The sequence below is a fragment of the Chroicocephalus ridibundus genome, chromosome 10 (assembly GCF_963924245.1).
Source record: "Chroicocephalus ridibundus chromosome 10, bChrRid1.1, whole genome shotgun sequence".
Lineage (NCBI taxonomy): Eukaryota > Metazoa > Chordata > Aves > Charadriiformes > Laridae > Chroicocephalus > Chroicocephalus ridibundus.
This window is the reverse complement of record NC_086293.1, coordinates 8434278-8452934: the sequence shown is the minus strand read 5'-3', so window position 1 is coordinate 8452934 and position 18657 is coordinate 8434278. Positions and strand designations below refer to the sequence as shown.

Sequence of the window (18657 nt, the reverse complement as noted above, 5' to 3'; positions counted from 1 at the left end):
AGTACCTGCAGTCCCTTTGGGGGAGTACCTGCCTCCGTGCAGCTAAATCACTATTTCTGTCCCCGCGGGAGGACATGGGGCTGTTTCCTTGCCTGTGCTGCCCTGGGCTGATGTGGCTAAGCCTCAGAGCTACAAAGCCACCAACTCTTTGGCTCCAGCTGCATTGTCCCCTCCCTGTCCCCAGCAGGAAGGACAGCTCTGCCTCCCGCCCGTGCTACCCATCCCCACCAGCCCTGCAACCGCTGCTGCCGGGGCGGGGGGACGTGTGCCTCTTTATAGCAAGGCAGTTTGCAGGCAGGAGAAGGCAGCGATTGCTTTGGATCCTTCCAGCCAGCGCCCGGTCCTCCGCCCTGCCTGGTCCTCCGCCCTGCCTCATCCTCAGCCCTGCCTGCTTGGCAGGGACCCAAGAAATGAGATTTAACATGCAAAAAAATCACACAAGCTTTAACCCTTTCAAGACTGTTTTCTCCGTCCCAGAGCATGGCAGGGGGGCGTGGGGGGAGGTAGGGGCAGCTGGCTGGAGGGGCTGCCGGTGGCAGTGTCACCCCTCGTCCGGGGACCGGCAGGCAGAGAGGTAGGCTGGCATGCCACAGGGTGCATGCGCTACCCGGGGGCGTGACAGCTGTTCCTGCTGTCATCCTTGGCTGCTGCCTGCTCTTCCCTAGGGAAAAAGTTTCGCCTCCAGGCAGGCTGTCCACACTCTCCTCGGCCGGGAGCGGTCGTGCCCGGTGCCCCCCGGGTGGCAGGAGGAGGTAGGACATGGCTGCTCCCTGCTCTGCTGCCCCTTTTGCTGCCCCCCGGCACCCTCTGCTTGACTGGGACCGCTGGGGACATAGGAAATGAGGGGCTGCTCGAGTCCCACCCCCCCACCCCCCGGTGCCCAAATCAAAGCACCATGCCCTCGCCTTGGGGGGTGCTGCACCCCTTTGCTGGGCTTGGGGGGGGGGGATTTTTTTGGGGGGGGGCATTGCATGCTTTCCTCTCCTGTGCTCTGGGGGGGCACAGGGTGGGGGGAGCCTTGGGGACGCATTGTTGTGTGTCAGGGGCCCCTGATGAGGGGTGGTGGGGGCCAGACAGGGCTCTCCAAGCTCCCCCCGCCCTTCCAGTGGAGCTTTGTCCACTTCCAGCTCTTGTGACGGGAGTTTGTTGCGCAAGCGGCCGTGCCCCCATCGCACTTCTCCATGACTCCACGTCACGGGGCTGTATCTCCCCTTTGGGCTCCCTCAGGGGCTGGAGGGTGCCGAGGGGCTCTGCCCCCCGCCCCGAGCAGAAGGGCAAGGCTGAGACATTTTGGAGGGAGAGGTCCTGTCCCCTCCTCCAGCCTGGCTGTGGGCTGGAGGCACAGGGAAAGCGAGCCACAGCCCAGCCAGACTTTCCCGGAAGGACAGCTCGGCACCTCTCGCCTCCCGCTCTGCTCTCCCCCAGGATTTTGCTGCAGGATTAAGGCTGCGCTGGCCTCTCAGGGGGTGGCTCAACCATGGCCTCCAAGCGCCACGCACCCCCCCCAAAGCAGGTGGATGGCAAAGGCAAGAAAGCAAAGGGGGAAGAGGAGGATGACGCCTGGAGCTCCACCTTGGCAGCCCTGAAAACTGCCCCCAAGGAGAAGCCCCCCGCCACCATCGATGGGCTGTGCCCCCTGAGCACAGCACCGGGCGCCCGGGTGAGAGCAGGGCTGGGGTACCCGGTGGGGCTGGGACAGGGGGACGTGGGCGGGCGGGATTGAGGGAGTCCCAGGGCAGCTCCAGCCCTGCTGACACAGGGGCAGTCCCAATTTTCCTTGCAGACCCCCACTGCGACCCTGATGGGACAGTTCTGCACACACCCTCCATCCCCAAACGCTGCCCAGGTGCCAGCCCGGGCCATGCTGCTTGCTGTAGGTCTACGAGGACTACGACTGCACCCTGAACCAGACCAACATCAGCGCCAACAACAACAAGTTCTACATCATCCAGCTCCTTGAGCACGACGGTGCCTACAGCGTCTGGAGCCGCTGGGGCCGTGTGGTGAGTCCACCCCGGCACTGCTCGTCCCCCCCACCCCAGCTGTCCTCACACTGCCTTGGGACCCCCAAAGGAACCTGGTGGTCCCTATTCCTTGTTCCTGGTCCTAAAGCAAGCAACCAAGTGGCCCTGCTGTAGCCCCTTGTTGTGGGCACTTCAAGGACTTGCCTCCACACAATGGGGGGGAATATGGCACCTGTCACTGTGGTGACAGTGCATGTGACACCCCAGCAAGGAGTCCTGAGCTGGAGGACCCCCAGATCTGGTGCTAGTAGCTTGGCATGTTCCTGCTTGCTGCCCCACAGCCCCCCTGATCCCAGGCTGCTCCCCCTGGCATGGGGCTGGTGGAGCAGGGATGCAGGGGGGTGGTCCTGACCACTGCTGTCCACTGCCAGGGGGAGGTGGGCCAGTCCAAGCTCATGCCCTCTGCCTCGCTGGAGGCCGCCAAGAAGGACTTCGAGAAGAAGTTTCGGGAGAAGACCAAGAACAGCTGGGCAGCAAGGGACAACTTCATTGCCCAGCCGGGGAAGTACACGCTCATCGAGGTGCAGCCAGGGGCTGGGCAGGAGGTGGAGGTTGCCCTCAGGGTGAGTGTGCCGGGCAGCCTGGGTATCACCGCAGTGCGGTGGTCCTCAGCTCCCACCCCTGGCCCACTGGGCACCAGGATATCCAGGTGGGTCAGCAGGATGGGGTGGGTTTTGGAAGGGGTCTGGATGCAAACTGAAACAGCCTGTGGGGCAGAGGTTTGGGGCTAATGGGTTGAGATGGAGTGGGAGAGCATCCTGAGCAAGAACCAGGGGAAGCTGGGTGGCATTGGTCATGGCAAGCGGAGGCAGTGCCTGCCTGTCGCTCTGCTGCCCAGGGGCCAGGCTGTCCCCACTGAGACGGGCAGCCCCAGTGCCGTGCCCCTGCAGCCTCCCGTGGGCTCGCAGGTGGCACAGTGATGTTGGGGGTCTGCAGGTGGATGACGTGGACGGGGGCAAGGTCTGCAAGCAGCGAGTGCGGCCTTGCACCTTGGACAAAGCCACGCAGGACCTGGTGTCCCTCATCTTCAGCAGTGACATGTTCCGGGATGCCATGCAGACCATGAATATCGGTAGGAGGTGATGGCTGGCATGGGGTGGGTCTGGGGGCAGCGGCCAGTGGGTGCGGGGGGAGAGGCAGAGGTGCCAGTGGATTTTAGAGCATCTCCACAGACAGCCCTGCACCTGATGGGACTGTGGACCCCTCACTCTGGGTGCCCGCGTGTGCCCATGGTGATGCTGGAGGTTATCGGAAGTAGCTGTGGGGTGGATGGGTTCACCTGTGCCTTCCCCTGTATCCCTGGCCAGATGTGAAGAAGATGCCGCTGGGGAAGCTGAGCAAGCAGCAGATTGCGAGGGGCTTTGAGGCACTGGAGGAGCTGGAGGCGGCGCTGCAGGAGCAGCCCCCCCAGGCCACCCACCTAGAGGAACTCTCCTCCCGCTTCTACACCATTGTCCCCCATAACTTTGGGCGGGCCCGGCCACCCCCCATCAACTCCCCCGACCTGCTGCGTGCCAAGAAGGACATGCTGTTGGTGAGATGCCAGGGCACCTGGCAGGTGGCATCTGTCCCCAAGGAGGGCTCCTGCCTCTGGGGCAGGGAGGTGCTGGCAGGAGGCTGGGCTTGCCCTGGTCCCCCCGGCACGGTGCCCAGCACCGTCGGTGAGGATGTCCCTGGTCTGTGCCTGCCAGGTGCTGGCTGACATCGAGGTGGCACAGAGCCTGCAGGCGCAGAAGGTGAAGGAGGAGGAGGAGGAGGAAGTTGTCCATCCGCTGGATCAGGATTATGCCCTGCTCTGCTGCCAGCTTTCCTTGCTGGACCCAGCTTCCCGGGAATACCAGGTGCCACTTGTGCCACGGTGCCCTGTGACTGGGAGCACCCCAAAGGTCCCCACTGCCCCACAGGGACTGTGGGCATTACTGGGTTGGCTGCCTGTGGTGACACCGCTTTCCTGTTTCCCTCCCTGGCAGCTGATCCAAAACTACGTGTCGCAGACCGGACACAAGCTCCGCATCCTCAACATCTGGCAGGTGGCCCGAGACGGTGAGGTGAGAAGAAGGAGTTGCTTACCCCCATCCCACAGTGGGGAAACCCTGGTTGCACCCCAGGATGGAGCTTTGTCTGCATCAGGGCTCCGGGCATTTCCACCCAGGGGTGCCTGAGCCCAGCTGGCCAGGGGCAAACGAGCACCCGCTCCCCTGCCCCTCCAGCCTGGCTGGGGGAGTTGGGTGGCAGTCCCCCACCCCCGGGCACCCACATCTCCTTCCATGGACAGCCCTTAGCTCTGCATCTCTCCAGGATGAGCGCTTCAAAGCCCACAACCTCCTGGAGCACCGGCGCCTGCTTTGGCACGGCACCAACGTGGCGGTGATCGCGGCCATCCTGAAGAGCGGGCTGCGCATCATGCCCCATTCGGGTGGCCGCGTGGGCAAAGGCATCTACTTCGCCTCCGAGAACAGCAAGTCAGCCTGCTACGGTGAGGGTCCTGGGCCCACAGAGTTTGTGGGAGCCCATCTGCCTTCACATACCCCCTGCCAGGCAGCTACTGGGCATGCCAAGCCACTTCCCTGCGTGCTGGGGTGGCCTGACACAAGCAGGTGGGAACGCCAGGGCTGATGCCACCATCCCCATCCCCTTCTCCCATGGCAGTGCGCTGCACATCCAAGAAGGTTGGTATCATGTTCCTGACGGAGGTGGCCCTAGGCAAGCCCTACCGCATCACCTGTGATGACCCCACGCTGTGTCAGCCGCCTGCTGGCTACGACAGCGTCCTGGCCTGTGGCCGGACGGAGCCCGGTGAGCCTGGGGCAGGAGAGGGTGTGGGGTCTGTGGGGCTGGGGGGGCTATAGGGTGGGGGGTAAGAGAGGCCAGATCTCAGGCTTGATGTGATGGTGGTGGGGGGTGTCTTCTTGCCCAGACCCCGCGCAGGATGAGGAGATGCTGCTGGATGGCAAGAAGGTTCTGGTGTGCCAGGGCAAGCCCATCCCCATGGCCACCTACAAGGACTCCTCCTTCAGCCAGAGCGAGTACCTCATCTACCAGGAAAGCCAGTGTCGGATCCGCTACCTTGTCCAGCTCCAGTTCTGAGGGTGCCTGGACACCCAGTGGTCCCATCCCAGCACGAGCTGGTGATGCCCACCAGCCCGGAGCACAGTGATCTTGACTCTCCAGCCACCCCACCTGGGCCTTGGCAAGGGACAGGCTGGCGTGGGGACAGAACCTGCTTTGACCGTGAATAAAAATGCTGTGCCTTGTACTGAGCGACGCTGGCACTTTCCTGCCCAGCCAGGTGGGATGGAGAGGGGAAGGATGGTGGTGGGTCCCTGCAGGGACAGTGGTGGGTGGCTCTGGAGGGGCTGCAGCCTGTTGTGGCCAGCTGGTGCTGGCAGCCTTCAGGTGAAAGCTGGTGGCTTTGCGAGCCAGGAGCCCTCATCACCTTCGCAAAGCACATGGCTCGTCCCCATCACCGTGGCATCAGAGCTGCAGGGGACAAGCAAGATGTGCTGTCGTGCCTGGGCATGGATGAGCTCATCCGTGGGTCTGGAGGGCAAGCGCCTGCCTCCCTCTGGTGCCATGCTTGGTGCCATGCTTGGTGCCATGCCTCCTGCCGTGCCCCCGCCTGGCTCCCATGCCAAGCCCCTCTCCACGCTCATGTGTGTCCGCTGAGCACCCGTCCGGGTCCCCGGGGTGCCAGGGAATGGCAACTCCCATCCGCATTATCCCAATGCCCCAGGGATGCTCCAGAGCATCCCTGCGCTGGCGGGGAGGAGACACCTCAGACCTGCCCATAGGTCTGTTCCCCGAGTCCTGGGGACCTCGAGGCTGAGCTGTCCTTGCAGAAGGACCAAGCCTGGCACAGCGTGTGGCACAGGGCTCGAGGACCCCGGTCCCCCCTTCCTGAGCCCCCGCCGGCTGCTAGGACCCAGCAGCTGTCCCCGTGGGACCGCCACGAGTGCAGGCAGCGCCCGGGAGTGACAGCTGGTGCCATCCGCAGCTGGCGGGCTGCAGGCAAACAGGATGACGAGCGGGTGACGGGGCACGGGGAAGGGGGAGCGTGGCCTGGCGCCGGGGCCGGCAGCCCCCGTTGTGCTGCGGGAGCGACGCCGGTGAGAAGGACCCCGGCGAGGAAGGGAGCATCACCCACTTCCCCAGGAGCAAAGGTGCGCCGGGTCCCCCCCATCCACCCTGGGGTCCCCCCGTGGCCGGAGCAAGGAGCAGGGATGGGGCAGGCGGGTTTGTGCTGTCCCTCCTCGGGGCGAGGTGGTGTGGCTGAGGCAGGGGGACGGGGTGTCAGCCTGCACGGGTGCCCGCGGGTCCCTGCAGTGCCAGGTTGGGGACAGGTCAGGTGCCAGCCCTGGGCTAGGCAGGGTGCCATGACCTCGCTGGGCACCTCTCCCTGCTCCAGCATCTCGGGGTGTGCAGGTCATCTCCAGGTTTCTCTGTGGCTCTTCCTCATTTTGGTCCTTCTCCGTTATGCCCCATTCCCCTCCCCAACAGGCAAGAAGAAGACAGTGGCCATGGCTGTGGTGGGGTTTCCCTCTAAGGGATGCAGGAGAAGAGCCCTTGCTGCCCAGGCACCGGTGCTGCTGGCTTAGACCTCCATGGGGATGGCGAGCCGAATGGGGCTGAACACCACGGACAGCCTAGAGCCACTCGCCATCCCTGAGCAGTCCATTGCCCAGGAGGTGATGGGCCTCCTCTGCATGATCCTCCTCACCCTCACCGCCCTGGTGGCCAACACAGTGGTGATGGTTGTCATTCTCAAAACTGCCCTTCTCAGGAAGTTCATCTTTGTCTGCCACCTCTGTGTGGTTGACCTTCTTTCTGCCATTTTCCTCATGCCCCTGGGGATCATCTCAAGCTCCTCCTGCTTCAACAGGGTGATCTACAGTATTGCTGAGTGCCAGGCCTTGATATTCCTGAATGTCTGCTTCATCAGTGCCTCCATCCTCACCATCTCCATCATCAGCATAGAGCGGTACTACTACATCGTCCACCCCATGAGGTATGAGGTCAAGATGACGATCAGGCTGGCAGTGGCCGGAGTGATCTTCATTTGGGTCAAGTCTGTTCTCATCACTGTCTTGGCACTGGTGGGCTGGCCTCAAGGCAACGGGGCCACCAGTGCCAGCCGCTGCACAGTCTACTGGAGCCCCGGGGCCCACAAGAAGGTTTTTGTGATTATCTTCAGCATCGTTTGCTTTGTCCTGCCCACCATCATCATCTTTGCTGTCTACTGCAGTGTCTACCGCGTGGCTCGGATGGCATCCCTGCAACATGCATCCGTGCCAGCACAGGCAGCTGCGACGAGACACCGATCCAACTCCATTGCCAGCCAAATGACTATCATCACCACCAGGAACCTGCCACTGCCCAGGCTGATGCCAGAGCGCTTTTTGGGAAGCAACAAGGCCATCCTCACCTTGGTCCTCATTGTGGGACAGTTCTTGTGCTGCTGGCTGCCCTTCTTCGCTTTCCACTTGCACTCCTCTGTCACCGCTGGCACGGTGGGTGGTGGGCACGGGGAGATGGTGGTCACATGGATTGCCTACTCCTCCTTTGCCATCAATCCCTTCTTCTACGGGCTGCTGAACCGCCAGATCCGGGAGGAGCTGGCCCGTCTCCGGCGCAGTTGTCTCAACCGGCCACTGGGCCAGGAGCTCTGTCTTTCTGTCTCAGAGGCCTCTGTCCAGGAAAACTTCTTGCAGTTCCTCCAGAGAGCGACTTCCACATTGGAGACCCACGCCAGCTGCATCAGCCCCAGCCCCAGGAACAGGTTGGACCAGACCAAGATGGCCTTCCCCATCCCAGGTCAAGTTCCTGAAGAGAGCAGCTGAAGAGCACGGGGCCCTGTCCCACCATGCTGGGCAGAAGGGTGGGCAGGGGACCTGCCAGGGACCCATCGGACCTGCTTGGACCCAGCCTCTTGGATTTGGAGGGGTCCTTGTTTAGGGTTTGCCTCTTCTCTGAGCTTGTGGTGGCAGACAGTTTCTCTGCCTGGAGAAGACAGCAGATCCGGGGAAGCCTCATCTCCCTTCTGCAGGCTGGGATTGTCTCTGGCTCCACCAGCCCAACCCAGTTGCATGGATGGGCTCTCCCTGGGACACGGGAAGCCAAAGGGCTCCTACACAGGGGCAGAGGAGGGAGCACCTCCTTCTCCGTCACCCCGCTGGGACCACTCGTGGCCAGCGGGGAAGAGCAGAGGTCCCTTGCACCCTGCCCAGGAGCAATGGCCCAGCTAACACCACTAACACCAGTAACACCAGTGCCCTGGGCACCCCGCTGAGCCTGGAGGGTGATGTGGAGCCCTCCATCCTTGGCTGTTTAACCCAAAACTAACATCTGGGTGGAGCAGCTCCTGTCACCTGTGGTCCTTATCAGGGGGACGGCACCCACGGGGCTGGCTCTGGCCGTGTCTGTTTTTCCTGCTGGCATGGCAGCATGTTCTGCCCGTGGCCATGCCTGGCCTTGCCCTCTGCCCCCCCCTCCCCAAGCTGGCAGGGGCTGTCCCTCCAGGGGGGGGACACTGGCCAGCCGGGGGTCCATGCCAGGCTGTTTATGGACACAGCTGCCCAGCTGAAGCCCAGCCAGTGGTGCCACGTGCCAGCCGAACCGGGCTACTGGCCAGGGGTGCGCTGGGGTGGACGCAGTGGCACAGAGTGGGGGGGCGGGGGGGGGGGGGGGTTGTGTGGGGTGCCCCTGCGCAGCCAGAGAGGACCAGAAGCTGCTGTCCCCCTCTGGTCCCATTGCTTCTGCAGGGATTGGGCACTTTCCCATGGGGCGCCCAGTGCAAGCAAAGGGACTGGACCCTGCTGGGGGAATGGTGGAGGGGTACATCGCCCCCAGCCCACCCCCAAAAGGTCCCAGGGATGGTGCTGGCAAAGTGAGTTGTAGACCCCCCCGCCCCAGTAATAACTGGGGACTGGAGCAGAACTGCCCCATGGCCTCTCAAACTGCCCCATGGCAGGGAAGGGGCTCCTGGAAGGTCCCCAGAGAGATTGGGGCTGAGGGCCAGCACCCCCCCTGGCCACAGGGACACCCCTCTGGCCACCACCCTGTGTTCCCAGGAGCTATGGCTGCCCCTGGTGTGGGAGGGTGTCTCCACCTGGGGTGGGGGATATTATTATTTTTTTCTTGTAAATTTTATCTTTTTATTAAACCATTGATAAGTTACAAAGGAGGAAAAAATATAGACTTGTATTATATACAGCATTTCCAAGCCAGCGGGGACCGGCTCTCGGATGGGGTTGCTGGGAGGTGACTTCCCTGGGGTGGCCCGGGGAGGGTCCCCCACCAGACCCAGGGGACAGGGGACCCCCGGAGAGGCCAGGCAGCCCCTTATCTGGTGGGACCCACCATTTGGGTGCCAACCAGAGAGGGTGGGCAGGAGCGGGATGGCAGGGTGGGCAGGATGAGGGACAGGAAGCAGAGGTCCCACCCCGGCACTGGAATTGGGAGAAGGGACCCCGAGCCGGCAGGGACAGCCACCTACCCCACCCCTCCATACCAGGGCACGTGGTCCCCGTGCAGAAAAATCGGGGAGGGGGGCACAGCACTGCCGGGACAGGCAGCAGACAGGGGAGCAGCCCTTTCCTCCAGTGGGCATCACCAATGGGAAGACCCTTCCCTTCCCTGGGGTGGGGGGCAATGGGGTCCACCCCCGGGCATGGGGCACCTGGCAGGGGCTGGGGGACAGGGTGGGCAGCAGAGAGGTGTCCCTGGCACAGGGTGGCCCCCCAGACCCCCTTGCCCACCCGCCGGCAGGGCTCAGTAGGGTGAGAACTTCTGCCGGTCAGCTTTCTTGGTGCCGTTGGCCGCCGAGATCTTGGTCGTGTAGGTGGCAGTGCCACCGTTGTGACCCGCCATGGAGGATGGGGACAATGCCAGGAAGGACACCGGCTTCAGGCCGATGAAGTTGGAGAGGGAGATAGTGTAGGGGGTGCCCAGCAGGGCCGGGGGGGCTGGGGCGACAGCAGGCAGTGCCGCACTGGAGCCCGGGGTGAGGGGCTGGGAGAAGCCCACGCCGAGGTCCATGGAGCCAGGGCCCGGTGGCACCTGGGAGGTAGATTTGGCCGTCTCTAAGCTGGGGAAGCAAGCAAGAAGGATGGGATGGTGAGGACCACGGTGACAGAGTGGGTCCCCCACCCCAACCTGTCTGTCTTCGGGTACAGGGACTGCATGCCCCATCCCTTCCCACACAGGCCTCCATGGCACTCTCTGGGCATCCCACTGGGGAGGGCTGAAAAGCTGGGGCTCAAGCCCCGTGGGGTCTCGGGTCCTGCACCCACCATCTCAAGCCCCCAGAGCACCACCCAGCTCACCCTTCCTGAAGATGCTGGGTTGGGGTGTCCCCTGAAAGCTGTGCTGGGGAGGTGCCACACCTCACTAGCAGCCAGCGTGTCCGTCCCCCCCAGGCTGGCACCTACCAGGCTGTGATGAGGTACTGGGCCAGGGTGATGCTGACAGGGGACCCTGTGATGGTCACGTGCCGCTCACTGGAGCCCTCGGTCTGGTTCCCGATCTTGATGTGGGCGCCCGACATCTGCCGGATCTCGCTGATCTTGCTGCCGTGCCGGCCGATGATGCAGCCGATGAGCTGGAGGGGCAGGGACCGGGGTGAGCCGGGAGCAGCCGGAGAAGCCACGCCGAGCTACCAGGGGGCTGACCTGGTCACCCCCTACGCCTGGGAGGATTGGGGAAACTGAGGCAGGCACCGGGAGGGTAGGATACTGCTTTCCTTGGGCAGACCCTGCTTTTTGGTCTCACTCAACCCCCCCTGGCTGGCATCGCCGAGCTGCCACATCCCAAGGCTCTTCCTTGGCATTGGCCAATCCCTTTCCCCCCTCCTGTGCCTCAGTTTCCCTTTTCTTCCAGCTCCTTCTGCCCCAGCAGCCCCTCCTGCTCCTGAGCTCTGGAAGCTGAGGCAGAGACTCCCCTCTGTGGGGTGGTGGGTGCTGGCCCATGCAAAGTGGCTGCGGGGTGGGACACATGGGTGGGGGCAAACTGTGGTCCCCCTCGCCATCCCCGGGACCCCACGTACGTCATTGGGCACCAGGAACTCCTGGGAGCTGCTCTGGGAGCTGGTATCCAGGCCTGGAGGGAGAGACAGGGATGTTAGTGGAGGGGAGGTGGGTCTCCAGCACCTCCATGCGCCCACCCCAGCCCCACGCTGGGACAGCCAGTGGCCATGGGGACAAACTTGAAGGATCCCTGGGGAGAGGCAGGGAGGATGGGACATAGGCGCCAGTCATAACTGGTGCCGATGCTCCCCCATTGCAGGGTTGGGGGGGCTCAAGTGGGTGCAGGGACACCAGGAAATCAAGGACAGGATTGTTCTGGGGGATAGGTAGCCATGCCGGGGAGGCCGGGACCAGAGAGGGTGCAGGGGATAGGGACACCCTCATGAGGGCCAGGTGTCTGAGTGGGTTAGGAGGGGCACCCCACAGCCCCAGCCCTGGGGGGTGCGTGGGAGATGCTCACCTGGCACCATGGAGGGTGCGTGGCCCAGGGAGGCGAAGGGGAGCGTGTGCCCTGACAGCTGCTGCAGCTTTGTCATCTGCCCGGGCAGCAGGAGGAGGAGGAGGAGGAAGGAAGCGTTAGGGGTGACGGCAGAAGGTCCCCTGTCCCCTCCTGGGGATGGATGCTGGCACCCAGCGCCTCCCAGGACAGGCATCCCTGGCAGCACCCATCCCGGCAGGCACAGACCCGGTACCCACAGGAGCAGGGGTGGGATGCCACAGGGACAGACTCACCTCCGCAGGAGAGACCCCGCTGTACTGGCCCTGCATGGAGAAGCCCTGGAGGGGGAAGGAAGAGGCATCAGTGGGGGACCAGGCAGGGACCCCCGCCTCAGGTCACCCTCCAGGGGCAGGGAGGCCACCCCAAGCCCACCAGAGCTGCCCCTCGCCAGCAGAGGCTGGGCCCCCCGGCCACCCCGTGCCCGCGGGGGGGCTGCAGCCCCTTACCTGGTTGGCAGAGAGCAGGATGGTGCCCAGGGAGAGGCCAGGGTGGTAGGGGATGGTGGCCCCCTTCGGAGGCGACTGGAGAGGGAGGGAAGGAGGTGGAGGGGATGAGAGGCTAGACCGAATGGCCCCGCAGCCCCCTGGACCCCCTTTGCCCCCCCTGCACCCCCACAAGCTGGGCATGGCCCCCAGCACTGCTGAGGCAGGATGCTCTTATGGGCTTCTGTGCAGAGGGACCCCGGTGCCCAGGTCCAGGTGGGCATGGGAAGCCCCTGGGAGGGGGGGCAGGCAGCATGTGCCCCCCCCGAGTGGGCACGAGGCTCGGTGGGTACCTCCAGGATGACGGCGCAGATTTGCCTCACACACTGGATGATGGTGTCTGGCACCCCTGAGACGGTGACGGCCCGTTCAGTGGAGTTGGGCAGCAGGTCGCCGGCCACCTGCACCTGCGCCCCCGTGCTCTGGGGGGGAAAAGGGAGAAAGGGAGATACTGGGGTGCCTCAGCCATACCCCACCCGCAGGCTCACACTTCCCCTGTTCCCTCCTTGGCCCCTGGGGACCTTCGCAGGATCCATAGGGTGATGCTCCACTCCTGCATCACCTTCCACAGCCCGTGCAGGACTGTGGCAGCCCCCGTGCCAAGGGCTCTGTGCCCCCTGGGGAGAAAGGGGAGCCTGCACCCAGGGGACCCTTAGTTTTACCTCCCGGATCTCCCGGATCTTAGCTCCCGCCTTGCCGATGAGCGAGCCACACTGACTGGCCGGGATGACGAGGCGCAGTGTCACCGGCGCTCTGCCTGCTGTTGCCCCATCGCTCCCTGCTCCCAGGTCCTGCGAGGGAGGGGGGATGCAGCATCGGACCCCCCAGGAGCCCTGCATGGGAGCAGCTGGCGGGGATGTAGGGGGGCTGCCTACCTCCTCCAGCTTGAAGGCGATCATGGAGACGGCACGGAAGACGGCGTCGGTGGAGCCGGTGATGGTGGTGATGCGCTCAGGGCAGGAACCCTCCGAGATGGTGATGCGCGCGCTGCTCTGGGGACGGTGTCACACCCCATCAGGGACATCGCGGGCCCTGAGCTCGATGTCCTTCAACCCCCAGGGAAGGGCTCACCGGGGGTGGCCTCAATGCCTGCAGACCTGGGCTCTCCCCCTCCCGCCTGCCCCAGGCAGCTTCCCCAGGGTGCAGCCATGTCTCCCCTGGGTCCACTTAGGAATGGGGGGGGGCCAGGGCTGGGCAAGTGGGAGCCCCCAGGTGCAGGCAGGACAGGCAGCAGGACCCGGCAGCCTCCCAGCACACCCTTACCTGCTCTCGTATCCTCTTAACAGTCTCTCCTTTCTGCGGGGAGAGGAACGGGGTGGGTGGTCAGGTCCAGGGGACCCTGGGGCTGGCGGTGCCCCGGACCCCAAATCTTACCTTGCCGATGATGCTGCCGATCTCCTGCAAAGGCAGAGACGAGGGTGGCTGCGTCAGCAGGCAGCTCCCTGCCTGCCACATCCCTCCTCTGCCCACAGCCTGGCTGACGGGCAATGGGCAAGCCTTGCCCCGCAGCCATGGGGAGACTGGGTGGCTTGATGGTGACACTGGGGCATGTCAACAGGCCCCTCCCTGGCTTAGGGTGGGGGAAGAAATCCCTCTGGGAATGCTGTTCCCAGGGGAATGTGGTGCAGGGGAGGAAAGCAGTGTGTGGCAAGGAGCTGGTGCTCCAGCATGGCCCCCACCCCAGGCATTGCTGACCCCCCGAGCAGCACCAAGCCCCCCCGCCGTTACCTTGCCATGCATGAGCATGCGTAGGGTCAGTGTGATGCTGAGCTCTGTCTCCTCAGGGCTGCCGCCCACGCCGCTGGCTCCGTCTGGCGATGCCATGGCGGGAGGGCGAGCTGAGCCTGCGGGACACGGCGGACTCCAGAAAGGGGGGAGGCCCCAGCTAATCCCCCCCCAAATCTGCAGCTGGTAAAGTACCTATGGCTGGGAAGAGGGGAAACTGAGGCAGGGGCAGCACTGTGCCCTCCTCCAGCAGGAGAGGCTTCCACGGCCCCGTAGTAGCCCACCAGCATCCCGCACCCCTTCCAGGAGCTCCCCAAAGGGACTGGCCACCACACGACTGCCTGGGCCTGCAGGCAGCTGCCTTGGCCGGAGCTGGCACCGCACCTTCATGGGGCCAGGAGCTGGACGGATGTTGGGGGAAAAGCATGGGGAGCACGGCTGTAGGACGGGGTTCAGTTTGCAGTTGGGGTGGTAGCACGTGGGGTGGGGTGGGGTGGGCTAAGGGTGGCCTGGGTGGCCTTGCAGGCTGTGCGAGCCTTCCTCTTCCTCCTCCTCCTCCTCCTCCTCCTCCCTTCCCCCTGCCCATGCGCAAAGCCCCAGGGGAAACTGAGGCAACCTCCCTGATGGGTACCCCCAGCCCAATGTGAACCATGGTGTGATGCACAATGCAGGATGCCGCTGCACCCTGTCCCCCCCTCAGCACCCCCCCAGACTCTGTGCCCACGGGATGGGGGCGGCCGGGACCCTGCGGTGCCAGCGGGAGGAGGACAATCGCCGTGTGTCCAGGCACGGGTGGGCGGCAGCGGCGGCACCGCTGGCTCCCGGCAAGTCGGGTGATGCCAAGCGGCTTTGAAACAAAGCACCCGTGTTGGGGCTGGGGCCCATGTCTGCGGGCACGGCGGGGGGGGGAGGGCGGGGGCAGTTATTTTAGGTGTTGGCAGGACTCGCCACCGCTACGGCACATCTCCTGCATCAGGGTGATGGGGGAGGGGGCGGGGGGGGGGGGCAGGTTGGTCTCCTCTACACCCACTGGGTGCTACAGCTTGCACCCCCTGGGGCGGCTTGTATCCTCCATCTTCCACCGGGGGCTGGAAAAAGGGGGAAAGGCTGGGGAAGTCGGAATATTCCTGCTCCCAATTGAGGGGAGCCTGAAACGGGGGGGTGGGAGGGGATGTACCCCCCTGTAACCCCCCCCTCCCCGCAGCAGCCGGAGCCGTGCGTGGTGCCGGCAGGGGTGGGCAGCAGGGACCCGCCGGGGACAAAAGACCTCACTGGGGGAGAGAAGGACGAGGCTGGCGGCGGGGCCACGGGTGTCCCTCCACTGCCACAGGCACTGCGAGGGGTCCGCGGGCAGGGGGATGCTCTCCCCCAGGTGAGCCAGGCCGGCAGGGACGCCAAAGGCCCCGGTGATGGGCACAGGCCACCTGCCCTGTCCCCGTCCCACAGCTAGCATCGGGACAGCCGCGAAGCTGGGCACCGCCCGTCCTTCGGGGCACCTTCGGGTGACAAAGGGTGGTAACGGGGGGTGGGGGGGGTGGGGGGGCAGGAGGAAGCCCCCACCCCGTCCCTGGGGGAACCTCTCTCCGCTCGTCCTCCCGCCCCCCCCGCCCCGAGCCCCCCGGCCCCCCCGGCAGCGGGCCTGGCGGGTACCTTTCCGTGCGCCTCGTCCCTCCGCCGCCGGCCACCCCGCTCAGTGCCACATTGTCCCCGGCGGCGCCCAGTGACACCCGGGGCAGGAACAATGAGCCGCTTGACAGGCCAGGGCCAGGCTGGCAGCCCCGGCCCCCACCCCGGTCCGCGCCGGGGCCCCCCTCGCTCTTCCCCTCTCCCACATCCCTCCCTCCGGGATCCTATTACAGCGGATAAGAGACACTAAAAGGAACAATGCACCCTGGGTAAGGCCATCTGCCACCGCTGGGGACATTCCTGCCCCCCCCCCTGCCGTCCCCCCCCCCCGCTTTGGCTCACACATCACCCCTCTTTGTAATTGCGGGTGGTTTTTTTTTTTCCTGGAAGCCGATCAGCTGGCAGGGATCGAGGGCTCAAGGACACCGGAGCGGGCAGGGACAGGGCGGCTGGCACCCCAGGGCCCGCTGGCACCCGGGGGTGCTTCGAGGGGGGAGTGCCTGGCAGGCTGGGGGAGGTGGGGCGGGAGGCACCCCTGTATGCGGGGGCCGGGGCCGCAACGGGGGAGCTAAGCTGGGGCGGGGGGGGCAAAGGATGCTCCAGACAGGGGTCCTGCCCCACTGCCAGTGCTGGGACAGGCTCCTGTGCCCCTGGCACTGCCCTGTACCCCCCCCCCGGGTGTCCTGCGCCCACAGACAACTCCCCCCCCCGCAGGCTACCTCCCCCACTAAATCCTCCTGGGCCCTGGCGTAAGCGGCTAAAGCCCAGGCAGGCTTGGGGAAGGGGGGCACTGGGGGGGGCACCCTGCTGCCAGTTCCACCTGTGCCCCCAAGTGCCCGGCGCAGCAGCACCGATGGGGATGGGGAGGCAGGTGGCGGGCAGGGGGCTTGTACCCCCGTCTGTCCAGCCAGATGTCTGTCAGGCCTCCCTGCCTGCCCCCCCCCATCTGTTCATGGCAGCCACTCATTCAGTAAATCCCCCCCCCCCGCCCCCCCGCCTCCCCAGGGCCCTGGGCTGCTGCTGCCGCGGGCAGGAGCCTGCCAGGGATGGCAGGTCCCTTTTAAGCCCCTGTGGATTACCCTGGGCTTGGGTGCGTGCCAGGAGGGGTGGGAGGAGGAAGAGGAGGATGAAGAGGAGGCCGGAAGGCTGGGGACACGGATGTCACCACCCTGCAGGACCTACCTGTTCCCGGACACAACCCCAGGGCTCCCCGGGCACCCTCCAAGGCTCCTGGGGGTCCTGCCAGAAGGGATGGGTGGGCTCCATCGGCCTTTGCAGCTGACACTCGGTCACCCACAGGGCAATGCTCTCCAAACGTCCCATGCCTTGGTGGCTGCACCTCCCCTGCTGTCACCCCCCAAAAAACATGTGGGATGGCAGCCACGGAGGATGTGGGGATCGTGGAAGGAAGCAAGCAAGAAGGATGGAAAGAAGCAGGAAGAAGGTGACAAGAAAGTTGTGGCAGAGCTTGGGGTTTTATTTGGTCCCAAGGGAGGCTGGGTAGGGATGCCAGGCAAGCAGCTGGGTTGGCACAAGCGGAGGGGTGGGTGGGCTGGCCACATCCCCCAGCACCGTGGCCCCCTCCACACCGCCCGTCCTGCTCACTGCAGCTGCTGCAGGAAGGCCAGGAGCCCACGGTGCCACTCGTTGGGCTTGTCCAGGTAGCAGGCATGTCCGGCGCCCTGCAGCACCAGCACCCGGTGCTCCGGGAGGTGCCGCAGGTTGTTCAGGCTGGTCTGCCCCAGCTCCACGTCCTGGTCCCCGTACACAATCAACGTGGGCGTCTGCAGAGGGGGAACGCACCCTGAGCCTTCCAATGGCACCCAGGCACCTGCTTCTCCTGGCCAGGGACACCCTGGGACCAGGACACGGAGGGAAGACACTTGGCCTTCTTCCCTGCCCACCACAAGGGGAAACTGAGGCTCAGACTCCTGGGTCTCCTAATGTCCCTTCTTTCCCTCCTGCTACCCTACGGTCACATTTCTTCACCACCATGTTCCCCTTTTCCAGCAGCAACGGGGTTTCTGCCCTGTTTGGTCTTTCCCCTGCCCAACCCTGGTGTGAGGGTCCCCTCCTCGCCGTCCCCTCCCAGTTCCCCAACCTCCCTCAACCTCCCTCCAAGGCCGTACTTTGATCTGGGCATACTGCTCCGCGGTGAATTTCTCGGTGCAGATGGGTGCCACAGGCACATATGCCTTGAGCAGGTGGTTGTGCTGGAGGAGGAAGGGCAGGGAGTACATGCCGCTGAGCGATGGGCTGATCACCACAGCTGGACCCAGGCACAGAGCTTCCAAAACTGCTTTGAGGAAAGTCCCCGGCGCTGGCTGGCCCACAGGTGCTGGGGCCACAGCATCCTTCGAGCGGCCCAGCCCTGAGCCATGGGAGACAGAAGTTGCCCTGTCACACTCTCTGCTGCCTTGCAACAGGGAGAAGCTGGCACATGAGGATGCCAAGGTTGCCATCCCAGCTGTATTGGCTCCCCCTGGTCCCCACCTCACTCTGGGGCCATGCTCTCCAACCATGCCTTACCCGGCAGGTCGATAGCCACAGCTCGGTAGCCGTTTTCAGCCAGCGTGGCAAGTGTCTGCAGCTGAAGCCAGGTGTCGGAGGAGAAGCGAATGCCATGCAGCAGCAGCACCGTCAGCTTCGGTGCCTGCTGGGCTGGCTGGGCTTGGCGGTAGAAGAGGGTTTGGCCTTCCACCGTGATGGTGCTCTCGGTGAACTGCGGGGCGGCCATGCCTCGGGGGTTGGGAGAGCTGTTTAGGGGAGGATCAAGAGAGCTGTTTAGGGGAGGGTGGAGAGATGCAAACAGGCCCGGCGTGTGCGGCAGCCCTGTGCGGCCTAGCGGGAAGGGTGACGGGCCTTGTCTTAAGAGTTGAGGCCCAGTGGTGACAGAAGGCAGTCAGGCTGCAGCACTGATACCGGGATGGGGGGGTTTACACTGGCATCACCCTCTTTCTGGGGGACACCGGCGGGGGGGCGGCCCCAGGGTGGGCGCTCGGGGCCGCTCGCTCACGCCGGGCGGGCTCACGGGCCCTCCCCTGCCTCAGTTTCCCCGCTCGGCGCTGCCAGCGGCCCTTACCTGCTCCTCACCCCCCAGTGCCGGCCGCCGCTCGCCTCCCGTTCCCCGCGGGGCTGGGGTTGCCGCGCCCGGGGTCCAAAGGCCGGCGGGGCGGGGAGGGGAGAATGGGCAGCGGCGGCAACGCCTCACCGAGCGCAGGGACCGGGGCGGCACTGGCCATGGCCGCCGCCCCGCCAAGCCGAGCTCTGCCGAGCCGAGC

General features: G+C 64.9%; 4 protein-coding genes across 11 annotated transcripts; 2 read left to right on the top strand and 2 right to left on the bottom strand.

Moving 5' to 3' along the window:
- Positions 1-604: 604 nt before the first annotated feature.
- PARP3 (poly(ADP-ribose) polymerase family member 3) lies at positions 605-5280 on the top strand. The gene is made up of 11 exons (XM_063347575.1): positions 605-752; positions 1426-1660; positions 1878-2003; positions 2396-2587; positions 2961-3096; positions 3332-3558; positions 3716-3865; positions 3995-4072; positions 4323-4500; positions 4674-4820; positions 4942-5280. The coding sequence occupies exons 2-11, from the start codon at positions 1478-1480 to the stop codon at positions 5109-5111; spliced, it is 1587 nt and encodes a 528-aa protein (XP_063203645.1). The 5' UTR covers positions 605-752; positions 1426-1477; the 3' UTR covers positions 5112-5280.
- A 100-nt stretch (positions 5281-5380) lies between these two features.
- Positions 5381-9168, top strand: LOC134521324 (probable G-protein coupled receptor). 2 transcript variants are annotated; one of them, XM_063347585.1, is made up of 3 exons: positions 5381-6184; positions 6522-7029; positions 7267-9168. In XM_063347585.1, exons 2-3 carry the CDS (start codon positions 6626-6628, stop codon positions 7859-7861), a joined length of 999 nt encoding a protein of 332 aa, XP_063203655.1. In that variant the 5' UTR covers positions 5381-6184; positions 6522-6625; the 3' UTR covers positions 7862-9168. The 2 variants fall into 2 exon arrangements, with proteins under 2 accessions (XP_063203655.1, XP_063203654.1); XM_063347584.1 differs by having other exon boundaries at positions 6522-9168.
- Positions 9169-9202: 34 nt separating this feature from the next.
- PCBP4 (poly(rC) binding protein 4) lies at positions 9203-15574 on the bottom strand. 5 transcript variants are annotated; one of them, XM_063347576.1, is made up of 13 exons: positions 15401-15574; positions 13754-13951; positions 13400-13423; positions 13289-13321; positions 12901-13017; positions 12688-12816; positions 12319-12447; positions 11990-12064; positions 11777-11821; positions 11505-11580; positions 11065-11117; positions 10451-10620; positions 9203-10107 (listed from the first exon to the last, which is right to left on the bottom strand). In XM_063347576.1, the coding sequence occupies exons 2-13, from the start codon at positions 13847-13849 to the stop codon at positions 9792-9794; spliced, it is 1263 nt and encodes a 420-aa protein (XP_063203646.1). In that variant the 5' UTR covers positions 13850-13951; positions 15401-15574; the 3' UTR covers positions 9203-9791. The 5 variants fall into 5 exon arrangements, with proteins under 5 accessions (XP_063203646.1, XP_063203649.1, XP_063203647.1 ...); XM_063347579.1 differs by having other exon boundaries at positions 13754-13886; XM_063347577.1 differs by having other exon boundaries at positions 13754-13869.
- Positions 15575-16818: 1244 nt separating this feature from the next.
- LOC134521326 (putative protein-lysine deacylase ABHD14B) lies at positions 16819-18649 on the bottom strand. 3 transcript variants are annotated; one of them, XM_063347588.1, is made up of 4 exons: positions 18459-18649; positions 17906-18132; positions 17506-17747; positions 16822-17160 (listed from the first exon to the last, which is right to left on the bottom strand). In XM_063347588.1, exons 2-4 carry the CDS (start codon positions 18111-18113, stop codon positions 16978-16980), a joined length of 633 nt encoding a protein of 210 aa, XP_063203658.1. In that variant the 5' UTR covers positions 18114-18132; positions 18459-18649; the 3' UTR covers positions 16822-16977. The 3 variants fall into 3 exon arrangements, with proteins under 3 accessions (XP_063203660.1, XP_063203658.1, XP_063203659.1); XM_063347589.1 differs by having other exon boundaries at positions 17093-17231; XM_063347590.1 differs by lacking the exon at positions 18459-18649 and having other exon boundaries at positions 16819-17160.
- Positions 18650-18657: the final 8 nt, after the last annotated feature.

Bases quoted from the DNA above. Each gene is read 5' to 3' on its own strand.
- LOC134521324 (XM_063347584.1), top strand. From the start codon at position 6,626: ATGGGGATGGCGAGCCGAATGGGGCTGAACACCACGGACAGCCTAGAG.
- LOC134521326 (XM_063347588.1), bottom strand. From the start codon at position 18,113: ATGGCCGCCCCGCAGTTCACCGAGAGCACCATCACGGTGGAAGGCCAA. The intron at 17,748-17,905 runs GTAAGGCATGGT...CCCATGGCTCAG, and splicing joins TGTGGCTATCGACCTGCCGG to GGCTGGGCCGCTCGAAGGAT. The intron at 17,161-17,505 runs GTACGGCCTTGG...CCCCCTCTGCAG, and splicing joins AGCAGTATGCCCAGATCAAA to ACGCCCACGTTGATTGTGTA.
- PARP3 (XM_063347575.1), top strand. From the start codon at position 1,478: ATGGCCTCCAAGCGCCACGCACCCCCCCCAAAGCAGGTGGATGGCAAA. The intron at 2,588-2,960 runs GTGAGTGTGCCG...GGGGGTCTGCAG, and splicing joins AGGTGGAGGTTGCCCTCAGG to GTGGATGACGTGGACGGGGG. The intron at 4,821-4,941 runs GTGAGCCTGGGG...CTTCTTGCCCAG, and splicing joins CTGTGGCCGGACGGAGCCCG to ACCCCGCGCAGGATGAGGAG.
- PCBP4 (XM_063347576.1), bottom strand. From the start codon at position 13,849: ATGGCATCGCCAGACGGAGCCAGCGGCGTGGGCGGCAGCCCTGAGGAG. The intron at 12,448-12,687 runs GTAAAACTAAGG...TTTCCCCCCCAG, and splicing joins AGATCCGGGAGATCCGGGAG to AGCACGGGGGCGCAGGTGCA. The intron at 11,581-11,776 runs GTGAGTCTGTCC...CTGCCCGGGCAG, and splicing joins GCGGGGTCTCTCCTGCGGAG to ATGACAAAGCTGCAGCAGCT.